Genomic DNA, 25,737 nt, shown 5'->3' with positions numbered 1-25,737 from the left:
TCGTACCTCTTTACACACACGCACAGCGTGCAAAGGGTGAAAAGAGGGATTGTGTGGCTGTGGAAATGTGTGCGTAGTTACGGTTGTTTATAGGCAAAAGGCTCCCATGTGCCCCGGTGTGTATGCATTCTTCCCACATTTTCCCATTTAATGTATTGAGCCCTGGTTTACCTCTTGGGGGTGACATACAATGACTCATTTAGAAGCTGTGTGAAATGTTTCGTCAAGTTTAACAATCAGCACGTGTGCCAAATGGTCGTTTGCTGGTACAATCTGCATTACTTTACAGGCAAATACTCTAAACGACAAAATATCTAGACCGATATTTTCTGTTGGGCCTAAGTCTTGTTTTCTCATGAGAGTTTAAAAGAAGTTGTACGATGTCTGCAAAACGCACGGTCTTGACGCGATCAGGGTAATAAGATAGATTATCATCAATCAGAAGACGATGCTTCGTCTAATACTCGGCCCCACATTTGGCATCCGCTGCAAATGAAACTGCAGCTGCAACCGCAGAAAAAGCCACGAAAATCCTTTACTGATTTCTAAGGTGCTACAGGTGCTCGTTTTCAAAGATGCCGTTGCAAACTGCGCAAATGCAATGTCTGCCAGGAAGTTGAATTCTGTTTGTTTTTTGTTTTCTCCTGATGAAGAAAGGGAAACCATGTGCCCGTTGTGTAAATGAGACACCCACAAAAGAAAAAAAAAAAACCTCTCACTAGGTTGAGGTTGTGAAATTGTAATAAAAGAACTAGAAAACACACCTGTAGCCTGCAGTTGTTGCACCAGGAAGGACAGGGGAGGGTTAAATGTGGGTGTAACGAATTTGCCCCCTCACGCACATAAACCACACACAAACCAGTCAGACAGACACCGTCATTTGTTTCTCTCACACTCTGAGATCAGACTCTGTTTCAACGGTAGACTCCTGTCAGCTCTGAGCACCTCCGGAGACGCAAAGTAAGTGTTTGCGATGTTTTTGTGTATCTAGCTAGTAATAACCGCAGAATTGCCCGCGCTAGCTTGTGAAAACACGCCGTTGGAATGCGCCTTTTTTTCTTTTCTTTTTTTTTTTACTTTGTTTGGAGACCTTTTGTTTAGTTTACAGCGGTCTTTATGGGCTGTTTATTTTCTGTTAAAGTTGCTGGAACGTTGTTAATAGAGTGAGTAGTTAATTTTGTCGGGGAAATTTGAGGAGCTGGTCGGTGGACGGTCAGCTAGCCGTGAAAGACACGAGATGCTGTGTTCAGTGTCAGGCAGAGGCAGTTTCAGTCCCAGGAGTCATTCAGATGTAAAAATACTTTTTCAGCCAGATTCAAGTCCTCGCTTTTTGTCGTTTGTGCACGTTTAATGCTGGTGTATTGACTTTAACATGTTGTGTGGGGATGTTTTGTGTGTGTGAGCTGTACGTGTTTGTAGGGCAAACGTTATAACAGATGTTCAAGGTTCGGCTTTCGACATGGTGCAATTACATTATTTCAGCCTTCCTGGACACTGAAAAAATGGCTGCGTGTGGATAATTATTGTTATTGGTATTTTTAGCCTTTAAACTTGAGTAAGTTTAAAAAATAAATAAAACTACTCCCATTTTTTTTTTTTTTTTTTTTTTTTTAATGAGGAAACTTAATGCAAACATAGTTTCAACTGTTTAAGAGCAGTGGCGTACCTATGAAATCTGGGGCCCAACGCATGTAGTTTCACATGCCAGATCGGTATAATAAACGAGTGTAAGCATGTGATTTAAGGCTATTATAGTTCATTCAAATATATTTTCACATCTAGTTTTAGTTAACTGAAATATGACAAAAGCAAAAATTAACTAAAATAAAATTGCAGAGAAAATATTCTTAGTTTTGTTTTGTTTTTTATTTAAATTTGGCAAAGACATTGATGGATGTGTTTATTGAGGCTCAACTGCATTTAAAAAGTTATGTTTGTGTTGCAAATGATACGTGGTTCTTAGATCGTGCTTTTCTACTCTAGTTTAACATTCGAAGGAGCTTTACACAACATGGCCACATTTAACCATTTGTTCAAGTACTGTTTCCCCCCTGTACTTTCTAATATTCACATACTGTCAGATTCCGATGGATGCGTTGGAGATCAGCTTTGGGTTAGTATCTTGCCTAAGGATATTTGGAGTGCAGACTGGAGCAGCCAGAGATCGAACCACCAGCCTTCCAATTAGTAGATGACCTGCTCTACATTCTGAACTACAGCCACCCCTAAATATTAATAGAGCAGTAGTGTCTAAATCCTGCCTCTGACATTTTCCATTAATACAGTTTAAAAATTGAGTAAAGGTAATACTGAAACGAAAAGTAAAAAGTTTCCAAAGACAAGAATTAAACTGAAACTAAACTGAATTGAAGGCAAAGTGCACATAAAATAAATACTAATAAGAAAATTATAATAACTGATGTGAAGTGGTTATTAGGGTTATAAAGATTCAGTATCAAAGTCTTTTTAAATATGAAATTTCAGCATAGTTCATCCCCTTAATGCAGTAATTACAGTGTGAAGCTTCAGTGTAAGAGTTCAAAGTTTTCACGTCTTTGTTATACTGTGAGCACAAAACATGCAGGTGGAAGCCTTCTACATCTGGCACATACACAGAAAGATTACAGAAAATAAATCCGTAAATAAAATAAATTGTAATTAAAGTAAATTAGTTTCCACCAATTCCTATCAAAATCTTCTCCCATGTTGATCTTAATAAATCCCAATAAACTTGTGGTCTGAATATTCAAAGTAAAAAAAACAAAACAGGTGACGCACAGACACTAAAATGTATTATTTACATAGTAGCCAGTGTTCTTGGTGGATGTAAAATAACTTTTAATTACCCGCTTATTGGGTCTGTGTCTGATATTGTTTGTAATCTGAGAAGATGGGGCTGTTTTTCAAACTTTATACATCGCTCTTCATTAATCCTTCGTTAAGTGCTCTGATCCTCATCTATGGAACAAGAAGAACCAGAAGAACCAGAAACAGTTTTGGCCGTTCTCCAGCAGGAGTGGCCTTCTGCACTTTTCACCGTGGAGGCTCTGGGGGAGCACTGGGGAAAAAAAAAAAACATCCAAAAAATGGTGCTGTAATTCCAGGGTTTGGGTGGTCCTTCCACATGTTAGGGGCCGAGTAACTATTTTATTTCTCTCAGTGCAACAGCCCTAATTGTAAGCTGAGATAGTTTGAGGGGAAGCAATGAGTAAGCTACTGAAATTCTAGGTAACATCCAGTTAATACAGTCTTGCAGTCTTTCTGCATTTGTGGTAGGCCTTTAAGCAATTTTGTGGTGTACAAGTAGAAGTTCACATCTGAGTAGGCAAATGAATTCTCAGTGACTGCCTGGGCTCAAACGCCTCTCTCTAGAGTTTAATGTAGAGTAGAGAGAGGGACTTTTTGATTGTTCAGTTATTCTGTAAAACTGTATTTCAGGGTTTGGAGAACAGTAGTAGATTGATGTAGTCGAGTTACTTGGTGGTTTGTTGGACCTATAGAGCCTGAGGCCTATACAGAATAAAATCTAATCTTGGAAGCACCATAACAGCTATTGATGACTCACTGTATAGGTCATCAGCAACTAAGAATTTATGCAAACTAAAAATGACGTATTAGAAAAGAGAACTTCCTGGCAAAATACCTTCCAGACAAAAGTCTCTCTAAAAAAACAAAGCAAAAAACCCCTCTCCCACAGCTGTTGCACCACAAATCATTGTTAATAGATTAGTAATTACAGTTTTGTTCTTTTTGACTCTTACTGGTCTAAGGATGTCAAAAATATTTCTGCTGTCATTAAACTTTGATATTTAATTCTGTTAAAATTAGATTCCGTCATTCTTTTTCGTCCTGCTGTTGTTATGTATCATTAAATTTAGAGTTTGGTGGGGTTTTTTGCTACTCTTTTTAAAAACAAATTTTTTTTATTATACACAAAATGATTGTCTCGTTGCCATAAATGCCTCATCTTTTCTATAGTGGGGGATTTTTGCTGGTTTCTGACAGTTTAAATGTCACATAAGTGGAAATTTGAAAATCTGTCATCTCACAAAATTCCATTCACCCATCCATTTTCTATGACCTGTAAGGGTCCGTGTCATGAGGACAGCAGTGTAAATATAGCTCTTCCTGTCCATCCTCACTGTCTAAAGCTCTTCTTGGTGTTCCCAAGCCAGCTGAGAGACGACATCTCTGCTGAATGTCCTGTATCTGCCCCAGAAAATCTCTCAAGCACCCCACCTAGGATGGGACAAGGAGGCACCCTAGTCAGATGTCCGAACCCCCTCATTTCGTCTTTTCTGATGTAGAGGAACAGTGGTTATACTCTGTCCTCTCCCGAATGACTGGAGTCCTCACCCTATTTCTAAGGGTGAGCTCAGACACTTTTCAAGTCCTTTCTACTGCTTGTATCTATGATTTTGTTCTTTTTCTCATAGCTCACAGCCCGTAGATTGTAGGAATCTTGACCAGTATATCGACATTTATTTGACAATGCCGGACTCCACTGTTTCACCACTTGTGTAAAAAAAAAAAAAAAAAAAAAAGTCTCTGAAATACTTAAAAGTTGCTACCTCAAGTAGCGGAGTTTATTTTCAGACTGGAGCAGGGATTTGACCGCTTTTCCGGCCGAAAACCATGACATCACAATTAGAGGTGCACACCTCGCCCACACCACTTCACTTAGCTTTGAACAGAAAACCAGAAACGGTAGAAAAAAACCCCCAGAAAACAAAGACGTAATTCTGTGATCACACACTTGATAACCTGAACCCCTTGGCTGTTCTTAGAAACTGAGAAACGGGAACAAATCTGTCTGACTTATTGGCAATGATGTGAATTGATATGGTTGGATGGGTGGATTAAAAAATTGTCAACTACATGATATAGTGACTGTAGACCAAATCTGTGTTTAGTCTTGTTGCCACAGATGTGTCATCATTTTCATTTACGTGGGTAGGTACCAGGCACCCAACCACAGATGGGGAGTTTACTGATTTTTTTTTTGCCATACAGCTTGTCATTACATAGATGCAAAATGGGAAATCCCCTCCATCCCTGAAAACCCACTGAGGTTTATCAACTAATAAAGCAACTGAACTGATAAAACATCGTCTATAAAACCGACACCCCATGACCCAGGCGAATTAAAAACTTTCATAGACATAAAAATGACATGTTGACGAAAGCTATCAATACTAGCAGCCCTGATTCTCTCACCAGCAGACCGCAGCAATACTCAAAGGCGGATTTTACTCCAGGGGCGGTTTCTAGGAATCCATGCATTGTGAAGATGATTTCTTTTGTTTGTTTACTGCTGCATTTCAGTGACAACCTACAACCTGCTCGTGCATGGTGATCAACAGTTTTTCAAATGTTGAAGCAGGATTTTGGCACGATATTAAGAGCTTTAGTAGTACCAGGATGGTGTCTGGTGCATTCGTTCCAACACCGTGGCCTCGCAGATTCGTAAGTGGGTCATATTAAATATGTTAGGAGGAGGTAGTAGAGGGAGCTTGGCACACTGCCTGACGTTTGTGTTCAACACGACCATAGCTGATCAATGCTGGGTCCATTTCAGACACAGTTGCTGCCATCTGCCATTCGTGCTGTCTCGTCTATGTAACCCATGCTTTTGTGAACTGACCCTTTGTACAAACACTTATTTCAGCGTAATGCTTGTAACCTTTTATTGCACCCAAAATACTGTTAGTAGGTGTTCGCACCTTACGCCAAGCCAAAGGGAGGGAGATGGAGGGTGTAAAGGGAGGGAAAAAATGTGTGAGATCGCGGGGCCGGAAAGTTCAGGTGATTCTGTCGCGGTTTTATTCAGGGGAATCTTTTTTTCTCTTCTGCACATTGTTTTTACACCAAGCTGAGCCTTCACTTATTTTTCATCTCTCCAATTTGAACTAACCTTTCAAGTAAACTGCCTTTTGACTTCAGCAGCAGTATATATATTTTCTACTTGTAATAAATGGTTAAAATGCCACTCTTGGGTGGCTGTTTAGCGCCACTTTAAATTTCCATTCCACTGCCGAGCCTTTATTTTCACAGGCTTCCAGGAAGTTAACTGTGATTGGCTTTGACTTTGTAAGCTAAGCAAAAAGAATTCTCTAAATGCACTTTCAACTTGATCTTGTCAGTGCGAGCTTCTATGAAAGTTGTACTCCCAAAAGAGTATAACTTCAGTTACTGCCTCGTAATAAATTGGGCTAGCACGTTAGCCTATTTATGTTTGTTGGTTCAGAAATATAATAAGTAGCATTGAGGCATTGTTGGGAACGGTTTTCAGATGGACTCGGGGCTCAGTCAGCAAACAATGGTTGTCATAACTAAGCCTTTTTTAATCCCCGCTGCTGCTCACCATCTAGACATAAAGACCAACAATCTCCTTTAAGGATTATCTACTTTGCAAGGGTATCTGCTGTGTGGTTTGGGCTTTGCATTGTGTGTAGCTTTGTAAATATGAAATTGTGTTGGTATTTCTTTTAGTATTTTTATGCTACATTTAATAAGTAATAATACTGAAAGGCTTTTCATAGAGCTGCTCTACAGACTGTGTATCTGACAAACAACTTAAAACCACGAAAGTATGTTGAACCTGAAAGTATTCTTCAGAAAGCAATCTGAAGTATTTGTTTGTCTGTGTTTATGTTTGTGTAGTCTAAGTAACTCACACTCATGTGATAGTTACCAGCAGTTCAATTGATATTTCATGGTAAAACCAGTTTGAAGTAAACTGAACAGCATGGAAGCTTTGGTTTTTTTTTGCTGAGTTTTTTTTTTGTGTGTGTGTCTGTTTTGTAGCTTTTGGCTGTATTTGTACAGTGAAGGAGATAGACAGGAAATGGGGGAGGAGGAGAGAGTGAGGCAGTGACACGTATCATAGATCTGACCCGGCTAAGTTTAACTAACAACAAGTATTGTTGAGCAGAAGCTATTTTTCATATTATCTTTAGGCTGTAATTAATTTTCATGTTCTCTTCTTTGACATACACACTGTCTGAAAAACATGGCAGCTTCCTTTATGCATAATCTGTAGACAGACTTCTTATCAAGTGAAGAGGAAACGAGATGTGATTAAGAGATGTCAGCAAAGTAAATAGACTTTAGTTGCAAGTCATTTGAGTGGATTTCCAAGATAATTATTGTTAATTTGAACTGTTGGTTAACATAGGCAAAAGAAAAAAAGAACTAAATACATAATTACCTGTTACAGATACTGGAAAGAAGGTTTAGATGTAAGTGACGCAGGAAGAGAGAGCTTGTCATGAGATATACAAGTGCCTCCATGTTGTATTTCAGACTCCTCGAATAACCACAATAGCTGGTTATATTTTCAGTTTTTCCTGAGTAGGAGAAAGTTGTGGTGAATATTGTCGTTGGACTGGTTGTGCTCAGGCTGAATCATGTTACCAGGGAGGCTTCATGAAGTGTACTGAGTGTGTGGTGCTGGCCTGGCCTACTTTTTTTTCTTTTCTTTCTTTCTTTTTCTTTCTTTTTCTTTCTTTTTTTTTTTTTTAAGGAAAAAGTTACTTGGAGAAAAGTCACCAAGTGCACTCTGTGTATGTATGAAACCCAAACAGACTGTATGTGAGCATGAGGTAAACTACTGTAAAACAGTGCAGCTGATGATGTTCCATTCTAAAAACCAAGAATATCAGACAGTGAAAGTCTTTCCTCAACAGCAGTGTTGTGTCGTCTGTTTATTGGTTGTAGTTTTATACCGTATAGGCTCCTTTCAAGTTGGTTCATAAAATTCACTGCAAAAAACCAGTTGCTAACCAAACTTGTTGTTGCCATGTTGTGTTATAGCACTTGGTAGATTGGTCTAGTTTCTCTCAATTTGAGATAGTAGTACACGTAACCACACGAGCCGTCATCCTCTCCACATAGCCGTCGTGACTTCACCACTTATCACTTTGTGGTGGTCCTCCTGCCGCTCTTTCCAACCAGGGTGGTTCTTCTTGTTTGTCAAGAATGCAACTGCATTCATTAACAAGTGTTACTGCAAAAACAGAATATTTTCCAACAACAGGGCAGCAGTTGTCGCACAAAAGAGGGAACTAGTTGGTCGGTCGAGCTATTTAAGCCTGGAGAAATGTGACTGTTTAAAAATGAACTAGGCCAACGCTGCTTTGAAGATTTGAAGCTGTGTTTAATCAGGAATCCAGCTGTGCAGATTTCTCGACGTCCTTGACTCAAAGCTAACTTTCCTTGTTGTGTCTTTTCTTCATCTTGAGTCAGTTTGTGATCTCTCTCTTTTTGTTTTTTTTATCTCTTGCCCACGCTGTACTGTGATATAACTCTCTGATGTTAATAACCAATAAATTCTCTTTTGTCTCCCAGAAACACAGCCATGGGGAAAGGATGCGTTGCAGTCACCAAATACTTTCTATTTCTCTTCAACCTCCTCTTCTTTGTAAGTATCTGCACATGCATTGCACAGACTATTAGAGTAACGCAACTTTCACCTTGTCAGCAGTTTTGTTTAGCTAAGCTAGACAGATGAGTATGCTGCATCCTACACTTATGACGCACTGAGAGTTGCCTGATGTCTTTCAGGGTTATATTTGAATAACTGTCAGATGGTGCCAGGGGATGGTAGAGATACACAGGGAAATGTCGCTGTGACTCTCTCTGTGATAGGAGATATGAAGTTCGGTCAGGTCTAAATTAGAACAGATGGTTTCTGTTTGTTTCCTAGTTGCTTGGGCTGGTCACAACATAAAGTCCAGAGGTTCATACAACCCCAGACTCCTAAAACTGACTGTGACGAGGATGTCCAGACCTTTTTTTAGTGGGTCTGTGGCTGTAAACCTGATGCAGACCTTTTGATGTGAATGCACCACTGGTGTCTAATAGGAAGCTTGTGTGTCTGTGTCAGTGTTTGTCCATGTGGACAGATTAGTCTAGGCGAGGTTAGGGGAAGCCAGGAAGTGGTGGGCTAATGATGGCAGCCGGGAGCACAAGAGTCTCTCTAAATGAACGGCTCTTAACGAAGGCTCTAATTACTGCTGGGAGGTTGGGGAGGGGCAACGATACAAGTGGATAGCTGGGGAATCAACAGGCCTCTTATTTGAGAATTTGCCCCCTCTACAGTGCCCCACAATTTCCAAACAATGGCCCGCTTAATTACATTGATAGTCTCAGCTTCATAGCCTCATTACAAGGGTATATAAAGTAAATCTGATAATTTTTGGAGGCTTTAAGAAACCAGTTACACTATGTTCCAGTTTCCAGGTCTGTTATGAATACTGGATGTTAATTGTGAGAAAAGCCTGTGAAATGACTGTCTCCATATCCTGATCCTGTTTCTTTCCAAATGTTGTTATGAGAGAGAGAGAAAGAGAAAGGCAGACAGAAACTCAAGGGACAAGATGCAATCAGATTTATCCACATGTGCCAGACCAAGAAACAAAAAAGAAAAAACAGACCAACTACAAACAGTGTGTAAGACATTAGAACACATATTGTGCCTGATTTTTCTCTGTCACCTCCATAGGTCTTTGGAGCCCTTATCCTGGGCTTTGGACTGTGGGTTCTGCTTGATAACAAGAGCTTCATTGCTGTTCTACGTAAGTACCTCCTCTACAACTAATGCAGATTTTATCCCATGAGACTCATTCCTAAAGAGTCACGAGGGCCTGTTCACACCTTACTAAAAATGTGACTCGCATATGAAAGTTGATGACTTTCTGTGCGGTGCGAAAGCTCCCCTGTAGAGATAGACACACACTGACAGGCACATCTGTGAGAAGTGGGTTACTCAAGGAAGGTGATGGGCTCTTGATTACTAAGGCATCTTAAGAGTTTTCATCTTAGGGTGGAAAATGGCAGTTGTATCCCCCTCCTCCACTTTCCACACTTTGAACCGTTTTCTTAGTCCTACAGATGGCAGAGGTGGTAGATAAAATTTCCCACTTGTACAGATGTACTCACACATCTACTTGTAGACATTGCATAGTAAGAAATGCATTATTATTGTTATTATCAGCTTTCTTAAAGATAGAAATGTCTCCAACTACTGTGAAGAAGACTGGAGAAAGCATAATGAAGCCCATGTCCAGATTTGCCTGAAAAAACAGAGAACCACGGATGGAAACTCTTAGTTGCCATAAATCTCTTTTATAAATGCTTTCAGTGTATTCATCCCAAGTGGAGCATTTCCAAGAGCAGCAGTCAAGTTTTTTTCTCAGTTTGTAAAGAGAAATTCCTTCTTTTTATTGTCTGGCAACTTGGTACATGTTGGAAGTCAGATACAGCACTTTCTTCTACGTGACTCTGGTACCTCTTTCGTATAGGAGATCTGCATATGCTGTGTTTGCCAAAGCAGGGTTTTAATGTTCCATTTAACTCAACCTCAGATGAGTGGTTGTGACCTGATTCACTGTGCCAGGCTAGAAGGGCTGTGAGCTTTACTGCTCTAAGACAGACTCAGTTTGAATCAGTCAAATAATAATTACTGTTTTGTTAATTGTTTCGGCGCCTTGCATTGTTTGGTTTTACGGCATCGGTTGAACTTTCCAGTGATTTTTAACAAGTACAATTAATGGACTAAATAGAAGTCTGAATGATCAAAAATAAAAGTTGAGTTCTTTGATAATGAGTTAAGAAAATTGTAGGTCAAGTAGAGCAGACGTCATCTATATTTTGGTTGGAAGTTTGGGGTTATGTTTCCATTTTTTGCTATCTTGATCGATTGTTTGTGAAAAGACTAGAGTTTGATCAAAATAACCTCTAGAATTGACCTTTATTGTCCTAAAACTTAGTAAGTCCAAGGTTGTTGTTCAGCTGAGTTTGGTTATCTCAAATTAGGCCTTCAGAAAATAAAGGCAGTAGAGTGTGCATCATCCTTTTCAGCCTCAGGTCTATTGTTGTGATAATCCAGCTGTTCCCCAAGAGATGGCATGATTCATTCATACCTTTAGGATATTTGTGCTAGGAGGAGTCTAATGACCTTCCCCCCCTACTTGTATTTATGTTCCCTATACAAAGGACTGGTCAAACTCTGCTCAGCCTTGGATGTCTAACCTCACAGAAAATATCTTATCACTCTGCAGAAGAACAAAAGCTCCAGCCAGCTCTATTTATTGACTCTTGTGCATTCCCCTTAGAAGCTTGGCCTGCCTATAAACAGGATCTTTGTGTTTTTAGTTTCCATTCTTTATGAGTTATATTAGCAAAGGCCTTTGCAGCTGTCCCAGTGACTTCAGGCAGGGAAACTATGAGGATGTTGTGGTTTCAGGCGCCCCTACCCCCCCTTTTTTTAAGTTAAAAAGGACATCTTCCCCTCACTATATACTTGTCTATATCAGAGCACTGATGTTAATAGTTTACTGTAACATGATGCCTTGAGTTTATCTTGCTGGCGTTTGCTAAAATACAGCTTGCATATTATTTAAACAAGTCAGCCTGGGAGTCAGGGAGAAGAGGTATGTGAGACGAAGAGCGCGCCAAAGCACAGTTTGGAAATGTGCTTCATATTAATTCAGAAACCTTTACAGAGGCACAGGGAGAGAAAAAGAGAACATGCTGGAAAATGATTTTCTTTGGACTCTTTCAACTCAGAATTCAGCAGAGTAAAGGAAAAAAAAAAAACTTGATCTTCCTGTTTAATTTTTAAATCTGTACATATAGTCAAGTATGACTTTTCGCCATCTGTATGGAAGCTCAGTGTGTGGCTTCGGTCATGTTTACAGAAGGACCTGCAGCACCAAACAATCCTAACTCCTACTCTCCCTCGCCAGCCGTCTTGAAGGGCACCATGAGTTTTCCTTCTTTAAATGGAAAGTTCCATGGAAACCACCGAAGTAACTATTTTAGAATATCTAACAGAGACCTACATGGAAACTTGCCAGAGTAGACGACAGAATAGCACAGTAACCAGGCTAATACATGCTGAGTGCAGGAGGATGGTATGTTTTTGGTGTTACTCCAGAAGCACACAGATGCAGGAAGCTTGTAAAGAACAGTTTCTGTTCTGCTGCTGCAATCTTTGAAACACCTGCAACTGGTCTTAGGAGTACAAGGAAACTGTTCTTTTGTTTTTTTATTTAAAAAAGCTTCCTTTTTCTGAATGTGTGATGGAAAGATGGAAAGAAGAACTGAGCAGACTCAGTACCCCCGATTGTGTTTTTCTGTTAGGTGCTGCCAAGGTTTTTGTAGTGAGTTATGTTAACAATCTAAAACTAAGTGTTCTGTTTGTGAACTAAAATGTTGCCCCTTACAAATACCCATGGTATTGCATTAGAGCTGCACTGCAGTTCCTCAAATTTCTGGGTGTATGTTTTTAGTTCACGTAAACACCGGGCTGCATGAAAACCACACACAACATCTAATTCAAACTCTGTAGTTAATAATCATAGCACACCGGCTTATCATTTACATGTAAAATACATGTTTGCGGTCCACTGTAGCTGCATACTCTTCAAGCGAACCTTTACTTCAGTGTGTTGAAATACACTAATAACTGTAATGATGACGATATAGGAAGCAAAACGTCGGCACATATCTTGCTGTGTCATGTAACTTTTTCTTTGCTTTTCTCTCTCGTCTGACTATGTAAATGTTGATTTGTTGCACCTCTAACTAGAGCCTTAGAAATCTCTTACATGCATTAATATATTTAGTGTTGCTAAATGTTCTCACTCTGGCTCCTAACTGTACCTACTGTATACTTTTATGCATGTCCCCTAAATCCCTCAGGTTAATTACTGAAACCCGTGGACATCTGTTGCTTTTACAGCTACTAGTAATTTGCGTGTGTGTGAGTGGAGGAGTGGGCGTGCGGTTATGAGAAAGACAGAAATAACATGCCTCAGCTGAGTACCGGATATAGAACATACAACATGGTTTTCTGCCTCCCTTTAAATGTTACCTCATAAACACTTGATACATGGTGACTTCATCACTTTCAGAAATTATTCTTAAACCATCGCAGCATGCACTGTTGTGGTAGCCCATGTCGAATCAGCAGTGTACATGCATTCAGTCACATCTTGTCCATAGTTTTAGCAAGTTTATATTACGTATTTAAAGGTGTTAAAGGTGTTTCAGTACTAACAAGAAAATACTGTGTGTACTAAATGCTGTAAAGGCTGCCATTTAGTGTCCTGACAAGTTGCGTGAGCTATAAAATAAGAAAATGGTGATAAAATATTATGTATAGTTGAGACAGGATATGAAAATGTGCTGCAGCCATACAGATTTTCTATTTATCTTTGTTTAATGATGCATCCTGTTCCGATAAGTGCAAATGATAAATTGCATCATGGAGGTTTTCAAAGTAACTTGGTGCTAGTTCAAGGAGAGCTAATGTTCCTTCTTTGCAGTCATAAAGTAGAGTAATAAAGTTCAGCTTGATTTTAACACTCTGTAGAGTTATTACTATTGACTGGGCATCTGACAGAGCACATATAAAGAAAAGCAACAGAAATATATTCACAGATATTAGAGGTGAGGTGTCGGAGCCTTTCTGTCTGTCAGCTCTTTAACCAAACTGTTGCGAGTGAGTTATCTGATTTGCTGTTTTGTTTGCTTGGCCCAGGAATCCTTGATAAGATGGAGCCATTTGACAGAGCTCAAAATCTAGCCTCATCCGTGGATTGAGCTTGGACTCTTTGGAGCTCTTCCAAAGCAGATAACACACAGAGTCACATAATGGCTCCAATTTATCTCCAACCTTCCCAGTGCCGGCCCCCTCCTCCTGCAGAATCCCTCCCACTCTACATACCAGAAAGGGAAATCAATTGATCTCGCCACACACTGACTTGTCTCAGTCAACGCTGTTAGAAAAACCTTTTGTGTGAGAAAAGAATGTGTTCTCACACAAAAGCTTGCATGATTTCAACATAGAAATTTTGCTCGGTGAAGGAGGTTTGGTTAACCGTAACCTGTGGGTCTAAAAATGGGTTTGCAGAAGTAAAAAGGCCCCCACATATGTGGTGCAAAAGTAGGTCTCGTTTGGCCTGCTAGACACAGTTGCATTTGTATTACAGTTAGTGCAGAAAAAGAACAGAAGTCAGGGGCCTGTCACCATAAAAATCATGTTTGTGCCACCCTTTGAGATTTCAGTGAATCTATATGTTGATCTCTTTCTGTGTTCCCCTGCCTGTTTTCATCTTCTCCAGAGGAATCATCAGATACTGTGAAAGTGGCCTCATACATCCTCATCGGAGTGGGTTCCCTGACGATGGCCATGGGCTTCTTCGGCTGCATTGGATCCATCTACGAAGTCCGTTGTCTTCTGGGTCTGGTGAGAAGCTACACTGCCTTTGAGCTCAAATGCTGCAGCCTGGTTTTCCTCTAAGAGGCAGACATAGTGTCGCCCTCATCTGAATGTGTGAAAGCCAAGCCACAGTGAACTCTGACCATAGTTCAGTCATAACGTTCGCTTGTAATCCCTTTTGCCTCTATCTGCAATCGAGTGCATAATTAAAACAGTAAATACTGTTCGAGGTATTGTTTCCTACTTATTTATATTTATTGTCTTATCATTTTAAACACACAGAAGCTTAATTTTATTTAATGAAACATTCACCTAATTTACCTACTTGAGCTCTCAAGGCTAAGAACATGTGATATATTCCTGCTGACATTAAAACCCTTCAGCATTTCTGCTAAATGTGTGCTGCCAGGCTTTCACAGCATGTGTGGATTTACAGGTGGTGGGGTGGGGGAGATGGGGATAAAGCTAGTAAAATGTAGGGGATACAACAAGAGTGGGGATGGGTGCGTGACCTACAACGTTAAACCTGCAAGGGGTTAACTGAATAACTGCTGTGACCTACTTCTTCCAGTGACAGTGACCAGCTGGCAGTAGAGTCTCTATCTCTGTCTCTCACACACACACACACACACACACACACACACACACACACACACACACACACTGAGGGAAGACTGGAAAAGCTGGATGTGTCTGCCCAAAAAGTGTTTTTCTCTTATTCTGTTTTGTTTCTATTTGTTACATGTGAATAATTTTCCATTTATTAGAGTTGATAATTTGTTTACTTTCTATCTATTCAGTACATTAACTGTGTGAGGGTGAGATGCAATAAAAAAGTTAAGAGAACAGGTCCACATTAAAGGCTTTACCTTATTTGAATTTGGCTGATCTTACAATCGTCTCCTGTTTTCAGCACGACTGCTATCTTAGTTGAAGTCCTGTTATGACTCATTGCATTTAGGCCTCTGCAATATTCTCCTCCTGTGTCGTAACGGTGGACCTGCAACTTGATTTTCATTTTCGTAAAAAGGATGAAAATGCAGGGAAGCAAAACTGGTGAGCGGTCCAGAAACTCCTGCGTTTTCAGTGTGCTCTGAGCTGACAGGAGATGGCTGGCTGACATGGACCATAATTCACATCACTTCTGCTGAATGTTCTTCTTCAGAAGCCCCAGAAAGTTCAAATAGAGCTCCACGTTGACAGTTTCACCGCAGGGAATGAATTCACTGTGCACCATGTTGGAAACTAAAGTGACTAGTATGCCCCCGGTCTCGCACCTCTCCCCACACACTTGCCTTAGGGCTTGGAAACTGTGGAGTTTGACACAAACTTCAGGTTGATTTGAAAAGACAAGTTAAAGTTTGACCTCTGTGCAAGTTTGAGGTCTGTGGTTAAATCATAGAGCACAGAATAAGAGTGATCTAAAAACAGCATTTATGCTGGAACTTGTCTGGACCAAAGCAGACATGTCTGAGAAGATAAGCTTTAACGTGAGATTGGCCACTTTAAATTCTTCTGAATCTGTTTTTAGAGGGGTTTTTTTTCATTCAGAAAAAGTGTCAACACTTGTTTTGGTGTTTTGGCTGCCCAAAAATAACCGGGCTTCATGATATTCAGGACTTAATAATCTATTTTCTATCTATCAGCTATGTGTGGCCGGATATTTTAGTGTTTGTTGAAAGTCTTCCTGCTGCTACTAAATAAAAAACCTAAAACAAACCAGCAGCCTATAATTACCTGAAACTTGCTGTGAAGCTGTGCAAAGCTGATGGGAACTACAGATATATGTTCACCAATACAAGCTTTCTTACTTCATTCACTCCTGTTAAAAAAATAATTATTTTATCTGCTTTAAGATTTGCTTCAGTGTTTTTCATCTCTATCAGTGGTTATGTAAAACTGACATACGTCTGTGTCCCCTCACAGTACTTCACCTGCCTCCTCCTCATCCTCGTTGCCCAGATCACTGCTGGAGTTCTCATTTACTTCCAGAGAGATCGGGTAAGAAGCTAGTTTAGTTTATCGCCTGCTTTACTCTCTTCCCTTATATTTTTAATTTCACATCTTCTTTCTTTTTTGTGTTATATTTTTTCCTTTTTTATTTTTACCATATTTCCTAATTTAGCCTGTTGCCCCCGCTTCTCGTGCATTCTACCACCCACCACTGCTCCACCCACTAGTACAGTTTGGACCCACTGGGTACTTGTTTCCCTTTCACAGCTTTCGCTGGCTGTGTGTACCTTAACCTGTAAGGAATCCGAAGTTCAACAAATGGAAAGTTTCAGTATGAGAGTTTGTGTCATGTGATTGGATTGTAAAAAGTGAGATAAAGAAAGAGGACAGGAGATATCTGATAACAGTACCGGAAGTAGTTTGTAGGTTGCTGTAATCGAAGGCTTTCGTCATCATAGTAGTGAGGTGGGGGCGGGGTTAAAGAGCGAGTGTGCTGGAGAATCACATTAAATGATGTTTTTAAAGCTTTAATCAAATGAAATAAGTCTGTCTTCATCTTCTATATTTTAGTACTTTTCACCCCAGAGGCAGAAATTGTCATCTTATTAAGTGTCATGTCACCCATTTCTGCTCCTTTTTTTTTTTTTTTTTTTTTAAACAACAACAACCAAACTGTGACAAAGTTTAATCCTTTGATAGATGCTATTAGCTCGGCAGAGGGGCTTGAATTAGAAAACAAGCTGGCTAAAATAAAAACCATGACAAACAACACCAAAAAACCAGCTTAAGATTTTCAAAAAACGTATTAGATTAAATTTTTAAAAGCTGTTGCGTAGCTGTAAATGTGTTTTTCTGAACTCCTGATGTTTTGATGTTTTTTTCCCCCCCTTAAAACTTTTCTTATACAGGTCAAACCAGTAATGGCACCACCTTTGTGTTGTTCTAAAGGGAGTGTTAAGTTGGAGCACATAAACATCTAAAACAGGTTTTGTTCTCTAAACATGGCCTTTCTTTTCCAAGACATAAAAAGCCTTTCCCTTGATAAACCTCACCACTGCGCTCAGGATAGGTGGTGGCCGTTTCAGCCCTCCAGCATTTATATGCATGTATGTGTACGTACATGTGTATCTGCGTATCTGCAGCCCAAGACACCCTCCCTGTGTTTAAGGCTCACCACAGGGCAGGGTGGTGCCCATTCCCAGAATAGGGTGAGGCTCTCGCTGTAGAGCCTCAGAAGCTGCATCTCTGCCACCGCTCTGTGGTCTTACACACATAAACACGGAGTCGTTCTCTTGCTAAGCTGTATTTGAACAATGTTTGAGCCCAGCAAGAGATGTCACATAGAAGAACCGACTGTGGCGGTGCTCGAAGAAACATAAATTTAAAATTTGAAAAAGAATGATCATCTGTGGGATTTCTGGGGGGGTTGTTGCTTGTTTATTTGTTTTCTGTCCTCACTACTGTTTCACTTCCTCTCTCTGGCTGGTGTTCAACCTTTGTTTTAATGCCTAAAATGAACACACTTTTATTTACGTACAGCCATGGTGTGTTTCTGATTCTTAGACACTGATAATAATATACTCGTATTCAATTCCAGTTGGCATATGAGATGGACAGCATTATTAAGACTGTGATCATCACCTACCCCAATAACAGGACCACAGAGCACCCTTTGGACTACATTCAGAGAACGGTGAGTTGACGCTTCAGTGTGTTTCCACGCCTTGTCGACCCCCCCCCCTAAAAAACCCATCTGTTTTTCCACAGTGGAAGTTATTTCTAATCACACAAAGTAAACGTAATCAGCCATTTGTTTAGATTTCAGTTTGGATTGTTTTGGTGGCAGGCGTGATTACTCTAAATAATTCTTCAAGAATCACATTACAATACATTATAAGCAGCTTTTCTATCTCTTTTAATGCGTAACTCAGTCAATCAACAATTATCATGCAAGCAGCTAACAGTGTGATTGCAGCTTTCCATACATCAGGAGACACTAATCATGCTGAATAGTTGTAGGTCTGTAACCTGCAGCCTTCGTCTAACTTAACTTAACTTAACCAATACGGTGGGCTCCCTAAATTCCATCACATCCACCGTTTTCTGTAGACAGGCTTTTCAGAGCTATGCAAATAAAAGTGATCTCAGGGATATGTGAAAATATACGTATGCTTTGCACTTTGGATGAACTAACTCATTAAACTAATCAGCCTGTACCCAATTTCTTCCCTCTCTTCTTCCACCTTTCCCTCTTTCTTGCCAAGCCTCTTTCCTCCTGGTCTTTCTGAAAGCAGCAGCCAAGAATACATTGTTCTCAAATATCACAATACAAGTACTCACTCACAGAGCCAAGGGATTTGCTAATTTTGGATCCAGTTTCATTTCCAATTCATTTTTGTCTCATTTAAGGAAATACAATAAAGCAAAACCTTTTCAATCCATCCTCTGTGGGGTTTTTGTGTTTCTAACTTGTCTCACATCCTTGCTTTCTCCCATATTACCAGATGAAATGCTGTGGTTTTACTGGGCCGGGCAACTGGTCTGAGAACCCTGTGATCAAGAACAGCACCAAGGTGCAGTATTCCTGCTCCTGTCGTAATACTTCCTTGCCTGGGGAAGTGGAGCTAGCAGGCCTGTGTACAACCTTGTCCCCAGATCGACCTGTTTATGAAACGGTAAATAACACAATGTAAAGTCTGCAGCCTCCTGTCTGTGCGCTAAGAGTTGAAAATTAGGCAAGACTGAAATTGTGTTTTATTTCCATACCATGATATCGCTGCTTATACAAATTATTATTATTATTATGATTATTATTATTATTATTATTTTTGGTATTTTCTTTAATGTTTTCTCCTGGCAGTGGGACAGCCCCAAAATATTGTAGTAAAATTAATAATATCACAGTATAAAAAAAAAAAAAAAAAGTAACTGATGATCTGCATGTTTGATTTGGCCTTTCTACGTTAGAGAGGCAGGGCTGAGATGGTTTGGACATGTGCAGAGGAGGGTCAGTGGATACACTGGACAAAGGAAAAGAGGAAGGCCACAGAGAAGATTCATAGATGTAGTGAAGGTTGGACGTGTAGACGGTTGCTGTGACATAGGCGAATGTTGGGGATGGGATGAAATGGAGGCAGATGATCTGCTGTCATCTGAGTATTATTACAGTTATTGTCACTGCATTTAAAAAGTATCTTACTTACTGATTGGATGTGTTCTACAAGAAGTATAGACTTATTTGAAGTACTTTGCAGCTGCACTTAAGCATAGGAATGATTTTTAATTTATGATTCTTTGTAAAACTGTTTTAAGGAATTTAACAGTTTTTAACATTTAATGTTTGTTGCTGATAAGGCCCAATCAGCATTAAGGTAAAGTAGATGTCGGAGTTGAATTTTCCAGTAGTCCTAGCAAACAGGTTGCTGAAGCTAACTAAGACTGGGTGGAGATCTTAAAACACAACTCTGTTTTAAGGGTCCTAAAACTGTGGAGCAGAATGGACAGCAGACATAAACATAGCAAAAGTTACACGTTTCAAAATGAAAACCCACCAGTTTGGATTTTTGTTTTGTTTTTAAGTCCAGGCCATGGTTAGGGAGATGACACAGACGTCACACCTTTAATCTTTACATAACTGTTTGACTAAGACTGCTCAGTGTGCGACTGTGGTTAAACTCAATCAGCGCCGTGATCGGTGGCAGCTGAGGTGAATTGTTCATACTGTTCTGATTTATCCAAACAGCAGTACAGCTCCACCGTTCTGTTGTTTGGTCTGCGTGTTTGAGAAACTTTACACTCCCCAGTCGCTCCCTTCCTCGGCTAAGCTAAACCCTGTTATTCTTCCCCTCACAGGCTCAATCCAGAGCTAACAGTTGTGCTTTCAAAAGGCTCAGTTCATGTCCGGCTGTGATCCTGTAATCATTCATCTCTCTGCATGTCCCCCCCCCTCTCTTGTTCTCTCCTGTAGGGCTGTAAAACCACCATAGAAACATGGCTAAAGGATAACTTGGGAGTTATTCTGGGGATCTGTGCTGCCGTGGCAGTCGTGGAGGTACAGTATCCGCCTCTTCCTGTTCTGATTTTTATCAAGAGTGCCTTAAGGCTGCCAGTATATTTGTTTTTAACTGTACCTTGTCTGCATTTGCTTGGATCGTAGCTGGTATACAGTTTCAAGTTAGGGCAGGCAGACACAAGATAAATACATTTATTAAATTATGTTCGTTCATCACAATGATGGCAGAAAGCAAACATATGTGTTTAGATTATCCTAGTAGATAGACTTTGTAATCCTCCATATATACTGCTATAAGCTACTTTTAACTCATCCCTCATTCACAAAAGGTCACCAAAGTGGGTTTGAGTTGTGCTCGAAGACTTTTGTGGCATAACTCCAAAAAGATCCGTGCCTTCTCCCGGGATCTTTCCTTCATGGATCTTTTGCTTGTTTTGTTAGGTGAATGTGTAACTACACCGACAACAGCAGCTTAATCCTACACCCAGGTGCCACATGTACTGTTCCTTTAAAAGGTTTGGTCTTCATTACCATACCTCTGGCTTCAGCCAGTTAGCTTAGCTGGAAGCAGAGTGAAACAGCTGGCCTGCATCTGTACATAACTCTTGTAGGCAGAATCTAGTTTGGTTAAAAAGAAAAGCTTCTCGTTCCTCTTTAACTGAATGTCAGAGGCACTAAAAAGAAAGTGAAGACGCCTTTAGAAAACAAAACCTCCAAAGTTTTAGGAAAACCAAGTTAAACAAATGAAGTAAAACCGTATTTATATAGCTTACCTTTTTTGAATAATATATAAATGTAGGTGGAGGAGAGTGTGTGAACCTTTAGAATTTGCAGTAAAGTTGAAGGTGAAATTAGAATCGGGCACTTTATGTTAAAAAACTGGGAGGTATCGAAGTCCAATCCCGACATCTCTGAGATTGTGAATCATGGCTCAAAAGCGAGAAGCCTGAGGTCTTCAGAACAGAAGGCAAGCAGTGTTTATTTATGTAGTATCTTTCACTGCTTTTCTATATAATAACTTTTCCAGTAGTCTCAGTTTCTGTCGTTTTCAAACTAAGACTGGATATGTAGTGTTTCCAAAAAGTCACAGACAGGAATTACAAAGTGTTGACACAATGCACAATTTTAAAATAAAGCGAACAGCAGACTAAAAAGTGTAAAATTAAAAGACAGTGTTAAATATTTCCAAAAAATACCCTTTTTTTGAAGCTAAGCTGAGGGTTAAGGGCACATTACATTAAAGCAGAATTTGGGGAAACGCGTTACTCATGCCAGCGTAAATGGACATGTGCGGTTGAAGCTCTGCAGTGGACATAACTAAAGTATGTGAATATTGTTTCAAGACAGACTTGGAGAAAAAACAAAGCCTGTGGTTCAGTAATTGTAGCCTGTTGTAAATACGCAGAAATTCTTTGGTTTTATCACCTGCATGTTTGAGTGCACACTCTGCTCATCAGTTTCAAATGCAATATCTAAGCCGACAACTCTGCTTTCCTCCAGCTCCTCGGGATGATCCTCTCCATGTGTCTCTGCAAGAACGTTGGCCAGGAAGATTACAGCAAAGTGCCGAAGTACTGAGCTGATGCTGGAGCCAGCTTCACATCACACACACAGATGGACGGACTCTCCCTCTCTCTCTCCTCTCAGCCCAGTCTTAAACACACACACACACACACACACACACACATGACAGCTGTCTCCACCATTTGAGTTTCTCATGTCTTCACAGCTGTGCAGATTTCTCACGCCCACATGTACACAAACACACACACACACGCACGCACACACACACACACACACACACACACACACACTTCTCAAGTGTGATATATCTGTGGACTATAAATTGACAAGTTACTTTATTTTCTCATTTTATTTGTTTTTATTTTTGATGGAAGCTTCTGGCGTTTGATACTATGCAAGTGTTCCTTTATATGTCGTCTTCTTTTTTTTTTTTTTTTTTTTTTTTGTCCCCTTGGCTGACCTCAGTGATGCGCTTAACCCTGTAAATTCATAAGAAAACTGCCAGAAAATTCTTCATTTATTGTGTCTTAATTGAACCTTCAAACAATTTTTAAAAAAGAAAAGGAAGTGTTAATTTGCGTATATGCATTTAAATTGGTATCATATTTGCTACAGCCATTTTTTTTTGTTTAAAAATGTTCTGTTGCTTTAAAAAAAAAGTGCAATTTATTTCAGTTTTTTGGTGGAAAAATCACACTGATGATGTAGAACTCTCAAATGTACACCTGGCGGTACGGGGTTAACTGGTGAGAGAAAGAGAGCACTTTAGTGATATTGAGTTAGCTGAGAGCCAGTTATTCTGACTTCAAGGCACGGAGATGAGAGGAAAATGGGAGGACGCATGCTACCCTCTCAAGGTATTTTTGGTGCAGTGGGTGGAGGATGGATGCAGGGCATGGCTGCTGCGGTGGAGGTTTTGGCTTCTGTCGTCAACTCCTCGTACCCAGTAGCCCTCTGTTGACACCCACCACCGGCTCCACCTCATGCCTACCCATCCTCTCTAAACCATGTCTGTCTTCCTTTCGGGTACGCATGATTCGTAACAAGCGGCTCTTCGAAATGAACTTTTCTGTTTGAAGTACGTATGCGTATGACGTGTTGAGTGAATATTTTATTTCTTTATGTTCTTTTTTAGTATTTTCATGTTATCTGTTCTTTTTTGTTGTTTTTTAAACAGCTGTATATATGACTTTAGATAGTGATCGTGGCATGTTAAGTGCTCGGTCAGCGTTTTATATGGGAAAGCTTTCACCCACATGTTCCTGTTTTAAGACGTCCTGTTGTTCTTCGGTTCCCTCTGTTCTTGATGAAGAGCAGAGCACGGCTGCCCGTCAGCACTACTTTGGTCTGAATCAGAGAAATTGGATCCCTTGGTAAATTGTCATCAGTCTTAAAGCTATATTTTCATTTCCTTAACATGGCATGGTTGTTTTTGAACTTGCACACAGCTCTTGGCTTTTATTTTGAAAAGTCATTTTTTTCCCGTGTGTCTTATAGCAGCTGTATGACCACAGTGGATTTCTCTGTCATAGCATGGCTGTTTTCCAAGAAGTTAGTTTATAGTATCAGTTGTGAGAAAAATGAAAGACAAAAAAAGTTGTAAGTTATTGCATATTCATAAAGGTGACCAGAAACTGACTCTTCTCCCGCTTATACTTTCTACTCTAAAAATACTTTTTACAAAACCTTTTCTCTTCCTCATTTATGTTTTGTTTTTAGCTGTCGCCTCCATAAAATCCTGTCGTTTCACTTCAATACACTATTATAGCTCAATTTATGGTTAATTTAGTGGGTAGATCGCACTTTCATGAGCCTTCGAAAGCGTGTTCAACACGCTGTAATTACAGAGGATTAAAAACTGTTACAGTCAGCTTCTACTGTACGAGCTGCCAAATTGAAAACATTAATTTAAGTTGAAGAAAAATGAAGGTTTCCTTAATGTTTAGAATATTTTGTACACTTTTACCTTTGTGGAACTTTTAAGCCATGTTAGTAATGAATTGTTTCTTTTTATTACTGAGAATTATTAATAAACATGAACCCACTAGAAACTGTTGACTGCTGATTTCATTTTATTTAAAACTCCAGTTAGAAGTTGGTACGACTTCACGCACAGACTGGAGTCGATCTTTGTCAGGCAGCTTGTTATTTGTGTGGTCAGATGTCAGGTTTGTTTGTTTTGTGTTTTACTCAAAGCAACCAGAAGATGGCAGTGTACACCTAACATTTGCACTTGGCTGAAATGAGTAAATTTCCCTGTTATGGCCTTTTGTGTAAAATGAAAGACTTCTCATCACTGGATTAATTATGCTCTAAAACCCTGATTTATAAAAGCTGCAGGTTTAATTAATGGGATTCATCCAGATTCTTATGAAATTGGTTATTTCACTACCTTTCCAGTTTTGCACCTCTAAGCTAATTAATTTCTTTTTTTTATTATCGTTTCTTTTCTTAGGTTTTTTTAATGTTAATTTAGTCTGACTGCCCCGTGGCTCAATACAACAAAAAGCTCCACACGCAGAAATTTCGCTGCTTCAACAGGATTTTTCCCCAGCAAGATTGTCTCATGAGATCTAAATGCAGTGACTTATCAAGGAAAGCGAGCCCCATGATGTAATGTCATACCACAAGCTAATACCTCACCACTGCCTTTGCTGCTTTTAAAGGAAACAAGACAATTACAGCACAGACCTTGCCGCTCTAATCCACTATTGTCTAAGGCATTTAACCTCGGTGTAATGAGTACAGCTTAGTGTCCTCTCAGGAGGCTGCTTTTACATCTCATCAGTGAGCTTCAAGAGGCAAACAACTTATCATTTAAAGCACAACACTGAACTTAAACAACTGTGGCTGCTGAGAGGGCAGTCCAAATGGAGCGAGAATTGAAACTTCCAAAACTTTTCTAAGACTTTCACACTGGCACTCACACTCAACCTAGTTTGTTAGGTACGCCTGTTCAGCTGCAAATATCTAATCAGCCAATGCCATGGCAACAACTCCATGCATTTAGACATATAGACATGCACAAGATGACCTGCTAAAGTGCAAACTGAGCATCAGAACTGAGAAGAAAAGGGACTTCGAATGTGGCATGGCTGGTCTGAGTATTCCAGAAACTGCTGATCACAGCGGGCGCCACTCCTGTCAGCTGATAACAGGAATCTGAGACCACAATTCAAACGGAAGACTGGAAAAATGTTGCCGGTCTGTCGAGTCTCGATTTCTGCCTCAGCATCCCGATGGTAGGATCTGAGATTGAGGTAAGCAAGCATGAAAGCATGGATCCGTCCTGCCTTCTATTAATCCTTCATGCTGCTGGTGGTGGTATAATACCATAATTAGGTATAATTAGGCTTGATGAAACCCCACAGCCATGTCCATCCATTTCTGACCATCACTGTACCCATCTTCTGATTGCTGCCTCCAGCAGGATATCACATCATGTTACAAAGCTCAAATAATTTCAAACATGTACTCAACGCTATTCACTGTACTCAAATGGCATCCACAGTCACCAGATCTCAATCCAGTAAAGATCCTTTGTGATGTGGCGGATGTTTCCAGCTCCTTGTTGAAGCTGTGCTATGAAGAATTACAGCAGTTCTGAAGGCAAAAAAGGAGTTTAAGCAAGGTGTAACCGTTGAAGGGGTTAATCGGTGTAGGTGTAAAACTGATTACATCATTTGGGCAACACTATTAAATCAAGGTAAAAAAAACCCATGCATAATATGAGCCCGTCAGGTGTGTTCACATATGAATGTAGCTGCAAGAAAGGCAGAGAAATCACAAAGGAGCAAAACGATAACCATGCTGACAATTAGTCACACCGACGGAGTCGTTCAGCTCGAAACAAAAGACATTTTTTTTGCTTGAAAGTCATATAATTACATTTGTCCTAACATTAACAGTTTTGCATCACAGAAGATCATAAATCAGAAAGCAATCTATCCAGCACATTTATCAATTATTTAAATGTTTGCAGCTTTCAGAGGCTGAGGAATTTCATCATTTTGCTGTT

General features: G+C 39.9%; 1 protein-coding gene across 1 annotated transcript; it reads left to right on the top strand.

Moving 5' to 3' along the window:
* Positions 1-774: 774 nt before the first annotated feature.
* Positions 775-23,770, top strand: cd82b (CD82 molecule b). Its single transcript, XM_031755653.2, has 9 exons — positions 775-960; positions 8,350-8,422; positions 9,506-9,578; positions 14,133-14,257; positions 16,157-16,231; positions 17,781-17,876; positions 18,688-18,858; positions 20,151-20,234; positions 21,696-23,770. The coding sequence occupies exons 2-9, from the start codon at positions 8,360-8,362 to the stop codon at positions 21,771-21,773; spliced, it is 765 nt and encodes a 254-aa protein (XP_031611513.1). The 5' UTR covers positions 775-960; positions 8,350-8,359; the 3' UTR covers positions 21,774-23,770.
* Positions 23,771-25,737: the final 1,967 nt, after the last annotated feature.

Source organism: Oreochromis aureus, linkage group 7 (assembly GCF_013358895.1).
Source record: "Oreochromis aureus strain Israel breed Guangdong linkage group 7, ZZ_aureus, whole genome shotgun sequence".
Classification (NCBI taxonomy): Eukaryota; Metazoa; Chordata; class Actinopteri; order Cichliformes; family Cichlidae; genus Oreochromis; species Oreochromis aureus.
This window is presented reverse-complemented; position numbering and strand designations above follow the sequence as displayed.